The 19,309-nt window shown below is 52.0% G+C and overlaps 1 protein-coding gene across 1 annotated transcript; it reads right to left on the bottom strand.

Moving 5' to 3' along the window:
* Positions 1-4,013: 4,013 nt before the first annotated feature.
* FGF4 (fibroblast growth factor 4) lies at positions 4,014-8,343 on the bottom strand. The gene is made up of 3 exons (XM_001100747.4): positions 7,747-8,343; positions 7,027-7,130; positions 4,014-6,487 (listed from the first exon to the last, which is right to left on the bottom strand). Exons 1-3 carry the CDS (start codon positions 8,084-8,086, stop codon positions 6,311-6,313), a joined length of 621 nt encoding a protein of 206 aa, XP_001100747.2. The 5' UTR covers positions 8,087-8,343; the 3' UTR covers positions 4,014-6,310.
* Positions 8,344-19,309: the final 10,966 nt, after the last annotated feature.

The raw sequence follows: 19,309 nt of genomic DNA, 5'->3' as shown, positions 1-19,309 counted from the left end.
CCTGGTGGTGGGCACCTGTAGTCCCAGCTGCTTGGGAGGCTGAGGCAGGAGAATGGCGTGAACCCAGGAGGCGGAGCTTGCAGTGAGCTGAGATTGTGCCACTGCCATCCAGGCTGGGTGACAGAGCAAGACTCCATCTCAAAAAAAAAAAAAAAAAAAAAAAAAAAAAAAAAAAGAAAAGAAAAGAGAAAAGAAAACGTTTGGGGGGGAAAAAAAAAGCTGGGTCTGTACTGAACATGTATAGATTACTTTTTCTTGTAATTATTCCCTAAACAGCACAGTATGACAACTATTTACATGGCATTACATTTTATTAGGTATTGTAAATAATCTAGAGGTGATTTAGGGGACCTGGGAGGGCGTGCGTAGGTTATTTGCAAATACTATGCCATTTCATATCAGGGACTTGAGCATTCTCAGATTTTGGTATCCAAGGGAGGTCCTAGAACCAGTCCCCTCAGATACCAAGGGACGCCTGTATAGGGTTCAGTACTATCTGCAGTTTCAGGCATTTGGTGGGGTTTTGGAACCTGTCCCCTGTGGATAAGGAGGGACTACTGTATTATTGTCATTACCTTAAAAGACTTAATTATGGTCTTAATGTCCCAGTCCTTTTCTATCTTCCCATTAATGGGATGATTTCCTAGCCCAGTGCTAGGAGCCACTGTCATGCCGAGAAAAGGCCCTTCCTTAGGGTGTGGCCAGGGTCTTCTCTTGAGAGGCCGGGTCTGGTGGAACCCGCACAGGGCCATTCACCTTGTTTCTGAAGACAGCCCGTTAGGGAGCTGGGTGTGGTGGTTCACGCCTGTAATCCCAGCACTTTGGGAGGCCAAAGCAGGCAGATCACTTGAGGTCCAGAATTCTAGACCAGCCAGGCCAACATGGTGAAACCCCGCCTCTACTAAAAATACAAAAATTAGCTGGGTGTGGTGGCGCGGGCCTGTAGTCCCAGCTACTCAAGAGGCTGAGGCAGGAGAATCATCGCTTGAATCCGGGAGGCGGAGGTCGTAGTGAGCCAAGATCGCGCCACTGCACTCCAGCCTGGTAACAGAGCGAGACTCCATCTCAAAAAAAACAAAAAACAAACAAACAAACAAAAACATACAAACTGTGTATCCCTGGAATTTAATATTTTGAGACGAGGGTGACTGCAGGTAACCGAACTATGGAAAGTGAAACTTTGGATAAGTAAGGTCTAATCTAGCAGATGACAGTCACTGTTTGCTGTGACAGGCACTTTACACGCATCATCTTCTCCGTCCTCACGCCAGACACAGGAGGTGGGAATCATGAGGAGAGGTGAGGCGGGATCCCCTGGCTCACCCACGGTCATTCAGCGAGGAAGCCGTGGGTCACCCACCTACGAAGCTGTGAGGCTGGCCCCAAACCCTGTACTCAGCCACGGAGACGTGTGTCCCCTAGGCAGCAGGCTGATTTTGAGAAACCCCATATCTTATTTTGACTTTTCACTCCCCATCGCACCAGCCTTGATCAACCTCACACCCAGCCTGAATCCCCATAATCACTTCCTCCTGGGACTCCTCCGCTTCCAACCATCTCATCTCAACCTTCCTCTGCTCCATCCCAGGGCTGTGAGATGGCACAAACTCACTGTAAGGAAAAGCCCAGTCCACACCACGGCCTCCAAGGCTCCAGGAGCTGGCCTCTCTGACTCTGCCTCCTCCCTGCCCATCCCACGGTGCCTTAAACATCCCAGGCCTGCTGCCAGCCCCACACCTTCACAGGGGCTCTTCCCTCTGCCCAGAACAAGCTTCCTCACATGGCACCTTGAAGTCTTTGCTCAGATGTCATCACCTTCACTGCACCCACCCTTACCCCCACCCCTCCCCACCCTGTTCTCTCTCTGTCTTGGCACCATCCACCTTCCCAGGTGACCCGCGTTCCTCATTCACTGTTATCTCCCTCGTTACGATGAGGCTCTAGGTGAGCAGGGATCCTTGTTTCCTTCTCTAATTGTGCCTGGCACAAAGGAGGCACTCAACAAGTATGTAAAGTGAATGAGTGACTTTTTAACCTCTCTTGGGATCTGTCCTTGACTCCCCATCATCCCTCTATGCTAGGAGCTGGAAAGCCAAGATGAAAGCTCAGTTCAGCTGATAGATCTTGCCAACGATGGGCAGACTTTCACCCTAGAAGCTGGATGAGCCATTCCTTGTTTGGCCAGGACAGATGTGGACAGAGACCCACAGGGTTTGCATGCATGAAGGGTTGCAGATCCAGACGGCTGGATCGTCTGGGTTGCAGTCCCATCCTCACCCCAGTGTGAATGGCTGCCAGTAGCAGCAAAGTACCACACACTGCAGGCTAAAACAACAGCAATTGATTATCTCACAGCTCTGGAGGCTACAAGTCTGAGGTCAAGGTGTCCACATCATTGGTTCCTTCTGAGGCTAGGAGGGAACCACTGTCCCAGGCCTCTCGCCTGGCTGTTGGGCATTTGCTGGCACCCCTCAGCAGTCCTTGGCTTGTGGAAGCATCACCCATCTGCCTCCATCTTCACACCACCTTCTCCCTGTGTCTCTTTACATGGCCTCCTTTATAAGAGGGCACCCGTCATAGTGGATTAGGGCCCAACCCCAATAGTCTCATTTTACCCCTATAAAGACCCTATTTCCAAATAAACTCACATGCTGAGGTCCTGGGTGTTAGGACTTCAACATATCCTTTGGAAGAGATCTTTTAGACATAATTCACCCTCTAACATCACCTACGTATTTCTTTGTCGTACCTAGATCATGGGAGTCAAGAAATAAGGACAGAAAAGGACTGGGCTCGGTGGCCCATTCCTGTAATCCCAACACTTTGGGAGGCTGAGGTAGGAGGATCACTTGAGCTCAAAAGTGCGAGATCAGCCCGGGCAATAAAGTGAAATCCCATCTCTATAATAATTTTTTTTTTTTTCTAGAAAGGTAAGAACATAACGCCTTGGAGAGCAAATTAAGTACAATTAAGGGTCTTCTAACCCTGACTGCCTTTTTGCAAAGCAATTGGACATGTCTTACGGGGAGAGGAAACCCCATATTCTAGGTACATTAGATCAGCATTTAGCTTTTTTCAAAGTCATCCACTGCACTCATGAGTACTTCCTAGGAAAGACTAGTTATAAATACTATAATTGTATATAATTGAACTCAAATTTTCACAAAACAGTGTGCACCCCTGTGACTGATACACTCAGATAATTTATATCTATAAGATTTAGTTCCATTTCCTTCTTATAAAACAGTAACTGCTGGCCGGGCATGGTGGCTCATGCCTATAATCCCAGCACTTTGGGAGGCCGAGGCAGACAGATCACCTGAGGTCAGGAGTTAGAGACCAGCCTGGCCAATATAGAAAAACCCCATCTCTACTAAAAATACAAAAATTAGCTGAGCATGGTGGCGGGTGCCTGTAATTCCAGCTACTCGAGAGGCTGAGGCAGGAGAATGGCTTGAACCTGGGAGGCAGAGGTTGCAGTGAGCTGAGATCGTGCCATTGCACTCCAGCCTGGGCGACAAGAGTGAGACTCCATCTCAAAAAACAATTAAAAAAAGTAATTAATTAAAAATAAAAGACTAGCTGCAGTTCATTATATTGAGTTTGATACCCACGGATGGTGTCTACTTAGATTTTGAAAACTATTCTCGAGTCTGCCTTCTAATGCCCAGCTCTGGAGCTTCACTGCTCCCCTCAGGGAAGTGCAAATTGCTTTTAGAGAACAGGAGGCCAATGGGAGGGGCACAGAGTTTAGGGCTAGTTACAGTGTGGGAATGGCGGGAATTAGCCCCATCAGGAGAATGAGAATAAACTGCAAGACTCAGCGTCATGGCAAAACTCTGTGACACTCATACCCCCCAGGCTCCTGTTTTCAAGGCTACATTTGTGTGGACACAGCTGGCTAAAATTCGTCTCTCTTGACCCCACCCCCACCCCCACCCCCAGCCATGTGAGGCTCAGGCCTCAAATAGAAAGACCCCTGGAAGACACGGGGAGGGAACCAGGTCTTGGCATTTCAAGGCACAGTTTTAATAGTTTTTAATTCCTTTCCCCATTGTGTACATCCAGTCCAGTGGCGTCTTTTATACACGATAAACGCTTATCAATGCGCTCGGCATGTCAATGTGCACAGCACATACATCACAACGAGGGTCGGCACCTGTATAAAACTACAGATTCTGAAAACAGTGGCACATACAGGAACCTTGAATCCCCATCGCAGCAATAGGAAAACAATATTTTAAAGGGACAGTTACGTCCTTACAGGCATCACACATGATTTGTTGAAGAAATATCTGTAAGCAGTGGTCAAGGGTGAGTAAACCTAAGACATGTTAATTCCTGACAATCTGATTGGGCTCTGAGACAAGAAATCTCATAATAATTTAAGGCATTTAAGACAATCATGGTTTGTCACTAGGTGAATACATTAAAATCCAGAAAGTCCACGGATGATCCCGCCACACCCCCCTCCCGACCCCAAACAGCATGGAGACCTGCAAACAGCGTCTTTCCTCAACACTCCTGGAGCCTAGGGTGTGGTTTAAAACTTAAAAACATTTTATTGCATTGTAGGAACAGCAGTTTAAGATGTGTGGTCCTGTCTCAGTGGCTTTGCAAGTGTCTTCTTTCTTCCAGGCCTTGGTTAAGAATAGTATTTTAAGTCGATGATTTGCATTCGAACAAAGAGTTTTCAAAAGGAATGTGAAAGACAAAAACTCCAATCAGATTTTCCAGTCTTGCTGTCTGTAGACTCCCATAAAGTTAATTCGGGAGACAGTTCAGAAACATCCTAGGAGAGTATTAAAGTCTTGACGAAACATTCGGAGCATTTCTGGTAGCAAGCTAAGGTCATTTTGTATAAACTCTAAAAAGTCATTCATTAAAATTAAATGTTTGCCATCACCTCGGAACTTTTTTTAAACATCACCGACCCTGCCTCTTCCACGGTTGCTTCAACGACAGGGGTTACATTTGTAAAATATATAAAGAAAAATATAAGGTTACTTGGTGACCATATAGTGCATGTAACAGCTGTCTGCAAATATTTTCACCATGATCACCCTTACTAAAAGTAAATCACAGGGTAAAGATAGCTCAAACGTGACAAGGTTCGAATAGGACGCACCGACGCTATCTGCAATCCTTTTTGGCTACATATGGAAAAAAAAAAGCCACTTGGGATGGCATACTCCTGCACCGGGTCTGAGCTTTCTGCAGGTTTCGCCGGGGGTTTCAGGGCTTGTGAGGTAGATGTTAAACGCACTTAAGCAGGGAATGCATCAGAAAGCAGCAGGCTCCTCCACGCAAACACTGCACCAATTGTTTTGTACAATTACAAGGACATTTCACTTAAAAATAATAGCTAGCTCTAGCCCGAAGCTCCCTAAGCACAGGGAAGCCCGTTTTGAGGGGGGTTTGATGGTTTGTTTTAAAAAACATATTCTATCACACCATCAGAAGCATCTGCCATCACAAATTATTTTTTGTCACCAGGGTTTTGTTTGTGATTGCAAACACACCATCTTGTCCATTTCTAGCCTTCCAGTGGGATATCAATTCCTCTCCATGGAATTTATGAAAGAGCTTCGTCCTTTCCCCAATGGTCACAGCGATGGGGGCTGTCGCTAATCCAAAAAAGGCAAACAGGAGTTTATAAAGTTGTCCAAGGGTCTCTCCCATCTGGTAGATCGAGGAAGATTGACTACAGGAAAGTTCAAAGGTCAGTCTGGGCAGATCTAAAAACAGAGTGGCAGCGAGGACGTCGACACCGCACTTTCTGTACCCGAAGTAAACCGATATGTCCCGATTAATAGCAACAGGGCACAAAGGGAGCGGGCCTCTGAGGATGCTCGCAGAGAGCCAAGCCCGGAAGCTCCCTGAACTGGCTTCTGAAGCCTCAGGCAGGCCTTTCCAGAGAGATGCTCCACGCCATACTACAGGGGTTGACATCGGAATCCAATATCACCTTTTTTTTTTTTTTTTTTTTTAAACACAGAATAGCAGCACACTCGTGACAACTTTTGACAAGTTAAAGAAATCCAGTGGTAAGATTCTCTGTTGCACCAGAAAAGTCAGAGGTGGTTTTTTGGTTTTGGTTTTGTCTTTTTTTTCCCCCAGAAAATTAAAAAACACACCCGCAGAACTATAAATAATTTGGTGGCAATATATACACATTTAAATAATTAATTTAAATATCTTACACCTACTCTTGCATTAAACTCTTCATCCGAAGAAAGTGCACGAAGGTGGCCCTCGGCACTCCCCTCCGGGGGGCTTCCCGAGGCTGAGGCAAGGGTCCTCCGGAGGGTCACAGCCTGGGGAGGAAGTGGGTGACCTTCATGGTGGGCGACACTCGATTCCCCTTCTTGGTCTTCCCATTCTTGCTCAGGGCGATGAACATGCCCGGGTATTTGTAGGACTCGTAGGCATTATAGTTGTTGGGGAGGAGAATCTCCTTGAACTTGCACTCATCAGTGAAGAAGGGCTGGAGCAAAGCAGGGCAGTGTCAGGGCTGGTGCACCTCTTGGGCAAGGTACCCAGCCTGAGGCCAGGGGTCAGAACTCCCTTCTGTCCCAGACCCCACCCTGGGCTGAGATGTGTCTCCTGCACAGTTAGGGTGTCAAGATCCTCACAGGGTGAGAAGGGGACATGGCCAGCCCACAACAGCTGGTGCTCTCACTACTTGCCCTGCACCTAGCAGCCAGAGAATTCATCCCCTTCGTGTCCAGCCTCAAGCCGGCAGTTCCAACTCTGAGACCCACCACTCTGGACTAGAGAAGAGAAGGGCTCTCAACAGCGCCCTTTCCTCGGGCTGGGAGGGGCCCACTCAGGGATGGCAGGAACCTCATTGTTCCTGCCTTGGGGCTGCTTCCTTTGTCTGGGCAGACCTGCCGGTCCCGTGACCCGGTGACCCTGCCACCCCTCCAAGACTCAGGCACAGGTGGGGCTGGAGAAGCCACGATCCTGCCAGCCATGTCCGCTGTTCCCCAACTAGGTACCTGGCCAGACCCCTGCGGTACTCACCGAGCCATAGAGCTTGCCCTTGCTGCTCATGGCCACGAAGAACCGGCTGGCCACGCCGAAGATGCTCACCACGCCCCGCTCCACCGGCGAGAGCTCCAGCAGGCCTGGGGGCGGGGCGCAGGTCATTGCGGGGCAGGTGACCCCTGGCCCACTCCGCCCCTCGGCCTGTTCGCCTCCGGGCACCCTATTTCTGGGGTAGGATTGGGGATAAAAGGCCCGGGGTTCCCGGCGCAGCCGCCCCCAAGGGCCTCCGGAGCCCAAGCTGCCCACTAGGGCCTCCGGAGCCCAAGCTTACGCTAGCTCAGATTAGCTTGCCTGCGTAGGGGACCTCCGGCGGCCGCACCCAGTCCCACACCTTCAGAAGCGAGCCCACCCCAGCGGTTCCCCAGCCTGGCCCAGGCCGGGGCGCGTGTCTCGGGCCCCCTGTGGCTGCACCGCGCGCCCTGTGCCCACGGGCGAAGGCGATGGAATTCGGCGCTGGGAGCCCGAGCTTCCGAAGGCGGGAGGCGGGGCCCGGCCTCAGGGGTTGCGCTGGGCTGCCGGAACCAAGAGTGTGCGTCCCCAGCCCCGCGTCAGAAGGCACCGGAGCCCGAGTCCGCCCCGGTTCCCAGAGCCCGCGAGCAGGTGCCCCCCTGAGGCCTCAGCGTGTGACTGAGCGCGTTGGCCGGGGCGGCCGTTGCCCTCCGCCCCCGCCCCTTCGCGCCCGGCCGCGCCACTCACTGTCGCGGGTGTCAGCGTGCGCGCCGCCGATGCGGCCGTCGGGAAGCGCCTGAAGGTGGAAGCCGATGCCCACGTTGCAGTAGAGCCGCCGCAGCCGCTTGATGCCCAGCAGGTAGTCGCCGGCGCCGCTCTGGACGGCCGCCTCCTTGGGCTGCGCTGCCACCGGCAGGCGCGCCAAGGAGCGCGCCACCAGGCTCTCCCAGCGGCGCTCCAGCTCGGCCTCCAGCGTGCCGTTGGGTGCGGTGGGTGCGGCGGCGCCCCCTCGGCCGGCCCAGGGCGCTAGCAAGGCCAGCAGGACCGCCGGGAGCAGCGCCGCCGCGGCCGTCCCGGGCCCCGACATCCCGGCCCGAGGGCCGTGCGTCCGTCAGGCGGTCCGTGCGCCCGGGAAGCTGGGGGGCAGAGCTGCGCCTGTGGCGGCCCGCGGGAGCGCACAGCCGAGCTCGTGCGGGAATGCGTAGCCGAGTAGGAGCGGGAGGCGAGCGACGGGGCCCCCGGGCGCCGGGCGCTACCCCGGCTGCATGGAGCGGCGAGCCGGGCGTAAAGCGCGCGGCTGGAGCTGGGACCCTGCGGAGCAGTGCGCGCCTCCCTGCGCGCCAGGCCGGCCCGAGGCCGAGCCGCTATATATATAGCCCGGGGCCCCCTCCTACTCGCCCGCTCCCGCGGGGGGCCGTTCGCGTTCGCCTGGGCGCCCGGGGCGCTGTGGCGTTCGCTGCTGGTCGCAGGCCGCCTGCCAATCAGGGCCGGGGGAGGGGAGGAGGCCGGGGACTAGCGCCGCCAGTGCCACCTGGAGGGACCCCGGCCCCCACCCTTGGCTCCGCCCGGCCCACGGACCTGTTCGTCCCGCCCCTTGCGGCTCCTACACTTCTGCTTTTCAGCCAGTTTTGCCTCTTGCACTTTGTCCTGCCTGTCCCAGTCCCCGTCTCCTTCTCTGCTGCGGACCTCTTGGCGCAGCCCTAACTCGGGCACCCTAGGCTCCTAGTGGGCGCAGAAGCCAGCGGCTGCTGCCTGCCCTTCGCCTTTGGGAGGCTCACGGCAACTTGGTTTCTTTGCTGGGGCCTTTGAGGACCGGCCTGGGAAGGAGGGGTGGGTAAGAGCAGTAAGCGACACCGGGGCCTGACTGGGCAAGGGAGGGCCTTTTGGCTACAGGCCGGAGGGAGGCCACCCCCACCCCCTAGGTCTTGGCCCCACAGGCTTGGCGCGTTTCTGGGCTGGAGTTCTGAATACCTAGTGGAGGTCCACCTGAGCCAAAGGGCAAGGTGGCAGAGATGCACCCAGGGAAGCCTGGTCCTGCACCCCCTACACACACACCCCTCCATGAAAGGACAGGTGGCAGGGCACAGGGCCAGAGGGGATATTCACCATCCCCTCTCCTCTGATTCCACAGCAGAAATATCCATGCACCATAGCCAGAGTCCCCAGTCTAGGGGGGACCCAGGCCAGGCCTCTGGAAGGCTCCCCTCTCTGACTCATGGTTCTACCTCCCACTGTGCCTCTTATGGCCTGATGGGGACGGAGCTAGCTAGATTCAGGCCCACCTAGGTGTGAAAAGCCCTGTTCTTTGTGGTCCCTGAGGAGCCTAGCTGGCCCTTCCGGCAGGCCCGCCTAGCCACAGCTGCAAGGGGCTTGGTGCCTACCCCACCTCTCCTATCACCAGCACCTGTGACCAGAGATGTCCCCAGGCCACCTCAGCCTCCTCCACCTCCACTGCATCCCCACAGGGAGATTCCTGGGACCCCTTCAGAACCCTGCTGGGGCCTATTCGTGCCCCTGGAGGGGACCTGGGAGGCTTGAAGGCTCTACTCTGAGGTGCAGAAAGGGGGGCACTTGGGGATCATCAAGTGTCTTTGGCAGTGCCAGAGCCTCAGCTCTGCACCCCTCGAGAGGCTCTTTGTTCCTCCTTGGGCCTGCAGCCTGCCTGGGCAGCACCACCCAGACCCGGGCCTTCCTGGGCTGCAGCTCACAGCTGCTAAGATGCAACCAGGCTGCCTCTGGGTCCCTGGGTCCCCCAGATGAGCCTGCAGATCTGGTGCCAAGAGGACTTCCCTGGCCAGGGTGCAGGGTGAAGGGGACTTAGGGCCCATCCCTCACTTGCTGTGTGGTCTTTCCGTCTCTGGGTCCCTGACTCCCCATTTGCAAAATGACATGGGAGGTGGACTTCCCTCCCTCAGCCTGGGTCCACCCGAACACGCCCTCTGGGGAAGTGAGACCCAGGCCTGGAGACCCACCGGTGCCAGCTGACCTGAGCAGAGGGCCTCTGATGTCTTCCCCCTGCGTTTGATAGGACGAGGTTCCCTTCTTCCCAGGACTCCCACGGCAAGCTCAGTTTAGGGCTTCCCAAGGACCTTTCCCTGTCTCTCCTATTTGCTGTGAGTTCAGCAAAGGACCCTGCAGGCGGCTGATATATGTCCCAGAACTACAGGCTCCCCCACACAGGACAGGTGCTTTTGGTGACTGGGGACTGACAGCCAGCAGGGCTTTTGGGAGCTGGAAATTACCAGCAGAACTGATCTGGAATCTGGCTTCCACCTTGCTGCTGGGGGGTCCCTGAGCACACTCTCAACCTCTGCAGCCCCTGGCCTCCTCAAATGTCCAAGGGAGGCAACAAAAGCACAGGTAAGGATGAATCGTGGGTGAAGGATGCACCAGGAAGCACTCACTTATCTGCATCTGATCCCTTTCTGTGCCCCTGGCCCTTGACCCCGCTTCCCACCTGCTTCCCTTCTGCTCCTGTGTTCCCGCCACGCTGACCGCGTCATCTCTCCCCCTTCCCACTGGATGTCCCCTGGCCCCAGATCTTCCTGCCAATGACTTCTCCCATTCAGGTTTGCCTGAATGGAGAAGCCACTCCTTTGGAGTAGCCACTCGGGGGTGCCTTCTGGATCCCCTACCCGGTCCTTCTGGCTGGAGCTTCTTTGAGCTCTTAGAGAACCTTCTGCACTTGTTAGCTGACTCTGCCGCATTTCGATTGTCACCTCCACGGAGCAAGCCTGGATTTGTGTGTTGTTGCCAGTTGTACCTCCAATGCTGGGCACACAGTAGGTGCTCAATAGGTGTTTGTGAGTAAATGGTCGGCTAGGTACACTAGGAGCTCCTCTATCAGCAATCCTCGCTGCAACCTGCCCAATCTGCCACTATGCCCGGGGCAGACACACAGAGGTACCTGCAAAGGCCTCAGGCTGAGCTGCCAGACTCTCATGGGAAGCTCTGCATTGGCTTTTTTTTTTCTTAATGTGAAAGAAATAGTTGAACCGAGGTGACTAATCTTTTCCAGATCTGGTTACTTCTCAGCAGAGGGACAAGGGAATCTATCTATCTATCTATCTATCTATCTATCTATCTATCTATCTATATTTTTTGAGATAGTGTCTTGCTCCTTTGCCCAGGCTGAAGTGCAGTGGCTCTATCAGAGCTCTACAGCCTCAAACTCTCGGGCTTAAGCAATCCTCCAGCCTCAGTCTCCTGAGTCGCTGGGACTACACACGCAGTGAATTTTTTGTTTTCTTTTATAGTAGAGACAAGATCTCGCTGTATTGCCCAGGCTGGTCTCCAACTTTTCAGCTCAAGCAATCCTCCCACCTCAGGCTCCCAAAGTACTGGGATTACAGGTGTGAGTCACTGCACCTGGACAGGTGATCTAGAAACAGGACCCTCACTTAGCTTGGACCCAAAGCCCTTCTGCCATGCTTCACCCCAGGATGCCCGCTTTGCCAAGTCCTGGGGTTCGAGGAAGGCTTGGGGCCATGTTGGGCTTCCGGTTCGGTTCAAGTTTAGGCTGTCTCCTTGTTAGTTGTATAACCTTACGCCATTTCACTTCTTAGCATTCTCAGTTTCCCCATCTGTAAAATGGGCATGAACTGATGTCAGCCTTAGCAAGACAGGGTCTGACCCTAGGAAGAGGCTGAGCAAAGTGAGCTGTTTAGACTGTAAGCCCCTTGGGGGTGGTTCAGTATGGGCCTGGTTAACAGTAAATGCTGGGAATTTGTGAAATAAACAAAGCCATGTCATTATCGGGTGGAAGGCTCCCTGTACGTCATCAGCCACTGGAGGGGTAATAAATTGAGGGAGAGGAGCAAAGGCCCAGAAAGCCTCCTAACAGTGACCTTTTTTGACCTCCAAAAACAAACAAAAAAACCCCAACAATGTAGGATCTTCATGTGGATGGTCCTTCTCCTGTGAAGGAGTGAAGAGGCTTCTCAGACCCACCACCTCAGCTGTTAAGAACTTACTTGGCTTGATAGTAATAATAATAAAAAAGACAGTGCTGCATACAAATCCGCTTCTAGTCCTCAGGGCAAGATGACTGAGCTCAGCCCCGGGCAAGGGCCCAGGCTGTATAAACTTTGTAAATGGCTCAACCACTTTCTCAATTCAACTTCCCTTTCTTGGCTTTAGCAAGACACCCTCACAGTGACGTCTTTTGGCAAAAGTCCAGGAGGATGATAAGGCCGGTGGGATAGACCGGTCTACACTGAGCCGAAGCACCCTAAGACAAGTGGCGTGTTTTTCTTTAGGACCTTCAGAACAAGGGGAGATTGAGCCAATTGTTTTTTTAACTTTTTAAAAAATGGTGTTAATTGGGCACAGTGACTCACCCCTGTAATCCCAGCACTTTGGGAGGCCGAGGCGGGTGGATCACTTGAGGTCAGGAGTTTGAGACCAGCCTGGCCGACATGGTGAAACCCCATTTCTACTAAAAATGCAAAATTAGCTGGGCGTAGTGGCACGTACCTGTAATCCCAGCTACTCGGGAGGCTGAGGCAGGAGAATCGCTTGAACCTGGGAGGTGGAGGTTGCAGTGAGCTGAGATGGTGCCACTGCACTCCGGCCTGGGTGCTACAGAGCAAGTCTCTGTCTCAAAAAAGAAAAAAAATAAAGGTGGTAAAATATACATAATACATAACATAAAATTGATGTTGGCCGGGCGCGGTGGCTCAAGCCTGTAATCCCAGCACTTTGGGAGGCCGAGATGGGCAGATCACAAGGTCAGGAGATCGAGAGACGATCCCGGCTAACACGGTGAAACCCCGTCTCTACTAAAAAATACAAAAAAATAGCCGGGCGAGGTGGCAGTCGCCTGTAGTCCCAGCTACTCGGGAGGCTGAGGCAGGAGAATGGCGTAAACCCGGGAGGCGGAGCTTGCAGTGAGCTGAGATCCGGCCACTGCACTCCAGCCTGGGTGACAGAGCAAGACTCCGTCTCAAAAAAAAAAAAAAAAAAAAATTGATGTTAACCGTTTTTTTGTTGGTTTTTTTGTTGGTTTTTTTTGTTTTTTGAGATGAATCTCACTCTGTCCCCCAGGCTGGGGTGCAGTGGCGTGATCTCGGCTCACTGCAAGCTCCGCCTCCCGGGTGCACGCCATTCTCCTGCCTCAGCCTCTTGAGTAGCTGGGACTACAGGTGCGCACCACCACACCCAACTAATTTTTTTTTTATTTTTTCTATTTTTAGTAGAGACGGGGTTTTACCGCGTTAGCCAGGATGGTCTCGATCTCCTGACCTCATGATCCACCCGCCTTGGCCTCCCAAAGTGCTGGGATTACAGGGGTGAGCCACTGTGTCTGGCCTGATGTTAAATATTTTTTAAAGACTTTTTTGAGAGCACTTTTAAGTTCACAGCAAAATTGAGAGGAAGGTACAGAGATTTCCCATACACCATCTGTCCCCACGCCCCACCACACTCCAATTTTAGCCATTGTTAAGTGCACGGTTAAGTGGCATTAAGGACACTCACATTTTAGTGCAACCATCACCACCATCCATCTCCAGATGGTTTTCATCTTCCCAAACTGAAACTCCTGCCCATTAAACACTCGCTCCCCATTCTGACCCCTAGCCCTGGCACCCGCCATCTTCGCTTTCTGTCTCTAGGAATTTGATTACTTAGGGACCTCATGAGTGGAATGATACAATGTTTGTTCTTTTTGTGTCTGGCTGATTTCACTTAGCGTAATATCATCAAGATTCACCCACGACGTAGCATGTGTCAGAATTTGCTTTCTTTTTTTCTTTTTTTGAGTCTGAATAATATTCCAGGTATGGATGGACCGCATTTTATTTATTTACTTATCTGTCAGTGGTCCCTGAGCTGCTCCCACCTTTTGGCTGCTGTGGACGATGCTGCTGTGAACCCGGGTGTGCAAATATCTGCTTGAGTTCCTGCTTTCATTTCTTGAGGGGATATACCCAGAAATGGAATTGCTGGAAGAGGTGATACTTCTATGTTTAAGTTTTTGAGAAACTGCTATACTGTTTTGCATGTTTTTGTTTTGTTTTGTTTTGTTGTTGCTGTTGTTTTCAAGTTACCTTGATCCTAGGGCATTAAAGAGACAGCAGGTCACTCCTTGGCTCGTAGCGATGTCTTACCCAGTTCTGTGTCCAGGGGAGTTTCCTCTCTCTCGTTATTCTGCCCTGTTTCTCTTCTCCTCTGAAGGTGGCCCAGCCAGGTCTGGGCAACAGGCTTTGGGGGCAGTTTCAATGACTGCGAATCAATAAAACCAGCTGACTCCCTGTGCACATGCGTGCAGATCTTTTGCACATATCAGATACGCAACCCTGGGAGGATGGAAGACAAACCGTGCCTCAGTTTCCTCATCTGTAAAATGTGGAAGATCAGAGTTCTCGCCTCAGGGGGCTTCTGGAATAGTTACATGAGAGAATGTGGGTTCAGCCCTTAGAACAGGCAGGCACACGGCGATGTGTGCCCGCAGGCATCACTGGTTGAGCCGTGTGACTGCCCAGATTGGGCATGGATCTGGGGAGCCAGGTCCTGGCCTCTCTCGCTCACCGAGGGAATGTGGGTGATTTGCTGAGCCTCTCAGGACAATGATGTCTGCCTTCATTGCTTGCTAGGGAATTAGAAGAATTAGACATGTAAAGTGCACGGTGTCTTATCCAGGGCTGTGGGCTGGCGTGATTGCCAGCACCTCTCCAGATAAAAGTCATCACTGCCACGTTCATCAGGTGCTGGCAAGGAGCGGGCTTGGTGCAGGGTGGGGCTGCTTTGCAAGGCTGATCGTCTTTTCTTCTCACCCAGCCCTGTAGGGTGTGGCTCTGCTGGTCATCACCATTTTACAGAAGAATTAACCCAGGCTCAAAGCCTCTGAGCAGCTCACTCAAGGTCACGGAACTAGCAAAGAGCTAAGCCAAAACTCACACTTCAGCTGTGGGCGCCAAAGTCAGGCCCCTGACCACGCTGCTGCTGCCTCAGTTTCCCCTGCAGCAAAATGGAGCTCATGATCTGGACCTTGTCTGCCTCACAGGGATGTCGGGGGTTCGAACTGTGCAGGTGAAACTCTTCTGTCAGCTCCAGAGTGGGGCTTAAGCTCCATGAGTTGATATCACAACCCCAATTGATTTGTTCATTTGGAGGATCACAAAACAGACCACCAAGCCTCCAAATCCCTGCAGTCTCGTTAGTATTTCAAATAAAAAGTGGTCAGAGCCGGAAGGGACTCACCCAAGGGCTGCTAAAATGACCCACTGCTTGCACAGAAGACAGTGGAAGGCCAAGAGGAAAAGGGCTCCCCCATGTTACCTAGGGACCCACTCATGCAGGGGCTGCTAAAATGACCCTCTCCTTTCACAGACGACAGTGGAAGGCCAGAGAAGGAAAAGACATTTCCCCTGTTACCTAAGGACCCACCTTTCCTGCTCAGGGGTCCGGCACCCCATCATCCGAGTGGGCCTTTATGGAGTGCCCACTCAGGAGAGTCACAGGGTCTAGGGACAGGGTCATTTCAACCAAGACCTAAAGAAAGGGTGAATACGAGCCAGCCAAGGTGGAAGAGTGGGAGTTCCCGGAAGCCAGTGTGTGGAAGCTGAGTGGGTGCATGAGGTCGGAGGGGTGGGCAGGACTCTGTGGACCCAGGAAGGGTTTCGGATCCCGTTGAGGGGTGCTGAAAGCCAGGGTGCCATGGACTCAGCTCACCCCATGGAGCATGCCAGGGAATCCTTGAGGTCACAGCCTTCCCCAGCAGAAGGGGCACCCCACAGGCCTGGTGGGCTGACCCTCAGGGTGGTGGGGGTGCACTCCTCCCCACTTGCTTCTTCCCTTTCCTCCTGCTCAGGGTCTCCCAGCAACATGGAAGAGAGGCCCACTCTCCTCCCCAACACCACGGCTGGGCGTGGGATTCCGCCTGTCTCCCTGAGAGAAGACGGGAAATACCAGTGGGAAGCAGAGAGGCTCCCCGTTCCCCGGGTTTCAGACCACAGGCCCCTCAAGGGAAGCATCCTGGTAGGGAGGAGATGGAAGAAAAGTTCTATTCAGTCTTGGCAACTGTACCCTCCCTTCCCCCTCCCTCTCCCTGGATGGACTCGAGGCCTGGGGAAGGCCTGACCACCCAGCCCTGGCTGTGTGAGACATCCATGCCCGAGGTGGGTTCCTTCTCTTTCCCCGTCTCTCCCTCCAGGACGGCAAAGCCGGGTTCCATCCCACCCCCTGGGAGAGGTGTTGCCTGAGGACTAGATCTAGGGGGGACCCTAGGAAAGGTGTCTATGGTGGCACCTGGATGGGAACATTCTGGAATCTTGCCATTGGGATTGAGAGGGATGCTCAAGTGATCATAGCACAGAAACTAGAGTGAAGCTTTGGGGCCCGCCCTCCCCTATCAGGGAGGAGTCCCCTGTTCACACAAAAGTCACGTCTCCTTTGCTCTCAGGCAGTTCTGAACTTGGTGTTATAACTTATGTGGGTTCGTAAATCTGGATCACTGAGGTCAGGATGCACCCACCCCATCACTCAAATTTGGATTTAGATTGACCTCAGTCTGAAAAGCATTACTTGATTCTTGGGACATGTGTGTGTTTCTTTGTCCAAGGAAATAGGAGATCAGATGGGAGGACTTCAGCAGGGACAAGGGCTCAGAGGAATGAGGGTAATCTCTAGTACATTTCAAATATTAATGATTTAAAATACTCTTACTGTTTTTTGTCATTCTAGTTTTATTTTGAGGGCGGACAGGGTCCCGCTGTGTTCCAGGCTGGAGTTCAGTGAAACAATCACGGCTCACTGAAGCCTCAAACTTCCAGGCTCAAGGGTTCCTCCCACCTCAGTCTCCCAAGTAGCTGGGGCTACAGGTGCACGCCACCATGCCTGTCTAATTTCGTTTTATTTTTTGTAGAGACAGTGTCTCACCGTGTTGCCCAGGCTAGTGTGGCACTCCTGGACACAAGCAATCCTCCACTGCAGCTTCCCGAAGTGCTGGGATTACAGGCATGAGTCACTGCCCTGGGCCTTCTGTTACTTTTAATTAATTAATTAATTTTCTGGGGAAACAGTTTTACTCTGCCACCCAGGCTGGAGTGCAGGGGTGCGATCTTGGCTCACTGCAACCTCTGCCTCTCAGGTTCAAGCAATTGTCCTGCCTCAGCCTCCTGAGTAGCTGGGATTACAGGCGTTCACCACCATGTCCGGCTAATTTTTGTACTTTTAGTAGAGAGGGTTTCACCATGTTGGTCAGGCTTGTCTCGAACTCCTGGCCTCAAGTGATCCACCCGCCTTGGCCTCCCAAAATGTTGGGATTATAGGCGTGAGCCACCACGCCCAGCCTCTTCTGTTACTTTTAAAAATGTGTGCAATGGGCCGGGCGCGGTGGCTCAAGCCTGTAATCCCAGCACTTTGGGAGGCCGAGGCGGGCAGATCACAAGGTCAGGAGATCGAGACCACAGTGAAACCCCGTCTCTACTAAAAATACAAAAAATTGGCCGGGTGCGGTGGCGGGCGACTGTAGTCCCAGCTACTCAGGAGGCTGAGGCAGGAGAATGGCGGGAACCCGGGAGGCGGAGTTTGCAGTGAGCCGAGATCGCGCCACTGCACTCCAGCCTGGGCAACAGCGTGAGACTCCGTCTCAAAAAAAAAAAAAAAAAAAAAATGTGTGCAATGGAGTCTACAGCCACACCAGTTTGACATCTGCCATCTTTTATTTTAGAAAAAAATACATGAATAAGCTTTACTCCAGCAGACAGAAATTATAAACCCTCACCCATTATCTTTATATTTGTATTTTCATTCTGTTTCCCACATCAATTTCACCCAAATATTCAAGGGTAATTTTAACCTCAAAAGTTTTTTATTGATCATTTTATTATTATTCTTTTTTTTTCTTCTTCTTTTTGAGATGGAGTCTTGCTCTGTTGCCCCGGCTAGAGTGCAGTGGCACGATCTCGGCTCACTGCAACCTCCGGCTTCCGGGTTCAAGCGATTCTTCTGCCTCAGCCTCCCAAGTAACTGGGATTACAGACGTGCAGGTGTACCACCACGCAGGGCTAATTTTTGTATTTTTAGTAGCGACGGGTTTTCACCATGTTGGCCAGGCTGGGCTCAAACTCCTGACCTCAAGTGATCCACCCGCCGTGGCCTCCCAAAGTGCTGGGACTATAGGCATGAGCTACAGTACCTGGCTGCTCACCCTATCATTATTCTCTGCAATAAATGAAATATTTAGCCGGGCGCGGTGGCTCAAGCCTGTAATCCCAGCACTTTGGGAGGCCGAGGTGGGCGGATCACAAGGTCAGGAGATCGAGACCACAGTGAAACCCCGTCTCTACTAAAAATACAAAAAATTAGCCGGGCGCGGTGGCGGGCGCCTGTAGTCCCAGCTACTCAGGAGGCTGAGGCAGGAGAATGGCGGGAACCCGGGAGGCGGAGCTTGCAGTGAGCCGAGATCGTGCCACTGCACTCCAGCCTGGGCAACAGCGTGAGACTCCGTCTCAAATTAAATAAATAAATAAATAAATAAATAAATAAATAAATAAATAAAATAAAATAAATGAAATATTTAAAAAACTTATTTCCTAGGCCGGGCGCAGTGGCTCATGCCTGTAATCCCGGCACTTTGGGAGGCCGAGGCGGGTAGATTGCCTGAGGTCGGGAGTTCAAGACCAGCCTGGCCAACATGGTGAAACCCTGTCTCTACTAAAAATATAAAAATTAGCGTGCCCCTGTGATCCCAGCTACTTGGCAGGCTGAGGCAAGAGAATCACTTGAACCCAGGAGGCGGAGGTCGCAGTGAGCTGAGATCACACCACTGCACTCCAGCTCGGGTGACAGAGCGAGACTTCATCTCAAAACAAACAAACAAACAAACAAATTTCTTATGACTGTTAGCATTAAATGGTTTTGTTCTGGGTTTTACTTTAAACAATTTTTACTAATACATAGTTAATCAAAATGCCGTGAATGTAATATCACATAATTGATAAAGAGTACACATAAAATTGTCGTAGAAATGAACCTTTTCATGTGACCTAGGGCAGGGTTAAAAATAATTCCCTATGACCATTACTTATTGCTAGAATAATATGGGGTCTGGCCTCAATTTCATTCACATTTTCCATTTCTGTCGATGGCAAAGCCAAGAAGCCTTGTCCTCAGGTAGAAGAGGCAGAATTTAAGTTTTGTTATGGTGAGGTCACTCAAGGGTTTGAACACTTGCCAAGGTATACACACGAAATCACCTGGTTTCTATCAAAAAATGCTGTCTCCTGCTCTATCTGCTGACACCTTCAACAGCTCGCTTTCTTTTTTTTTTTTTTTTTTTTTTATTCTTTGAGACAGGGTCTCCCTC

Source organism: Macaca mulatta, chromosome 14 (assembly GCF_049350105.2).
Source record: "Macaca mulatta isolate MMU2019108-1 chromosome 14, T2T-MMU8v2.0, whole genome shotgun sequence".
Taxonomy (NCBI): domain Eukaryota; kingdom Metazoa; phylum Chordata; class Mammalia; order Primates; family Cercopithecidae; genus Macaca; species Macaca mulatta.
The sequence above is the reverse complement of the archived record's forward strand: the minus strand, read 5'-3'. Positions and strand labels throughout refer to the sequence as shown.

Excerpts from the sequence above, each read along its gene's own strand:
- FGF4 (XM_001100747.4), bottom strand. The coding sequence starts at position 8,086 with ATGTCGGGGCCCGGGACGGCCGCGGCGGCGCTGCTCCCGGCGGTCCTG. Across the intron at positions 7,131-7,746 it reads GCACGCTGACACCCGCGACA|GCCTGCTGGAGCTCTCGCCG; the intron begins GTGAGTGGCGCG and ends CCCCGCCCCCAG. Across the intron at positions 6,488-7,026 it reads AGGGCAAGCTCTATGGCTCG|CCCTTCTTCACTGATGAGTG; the intron begins GTGAGTACCGCA and ends GCTTTGCTCCAG.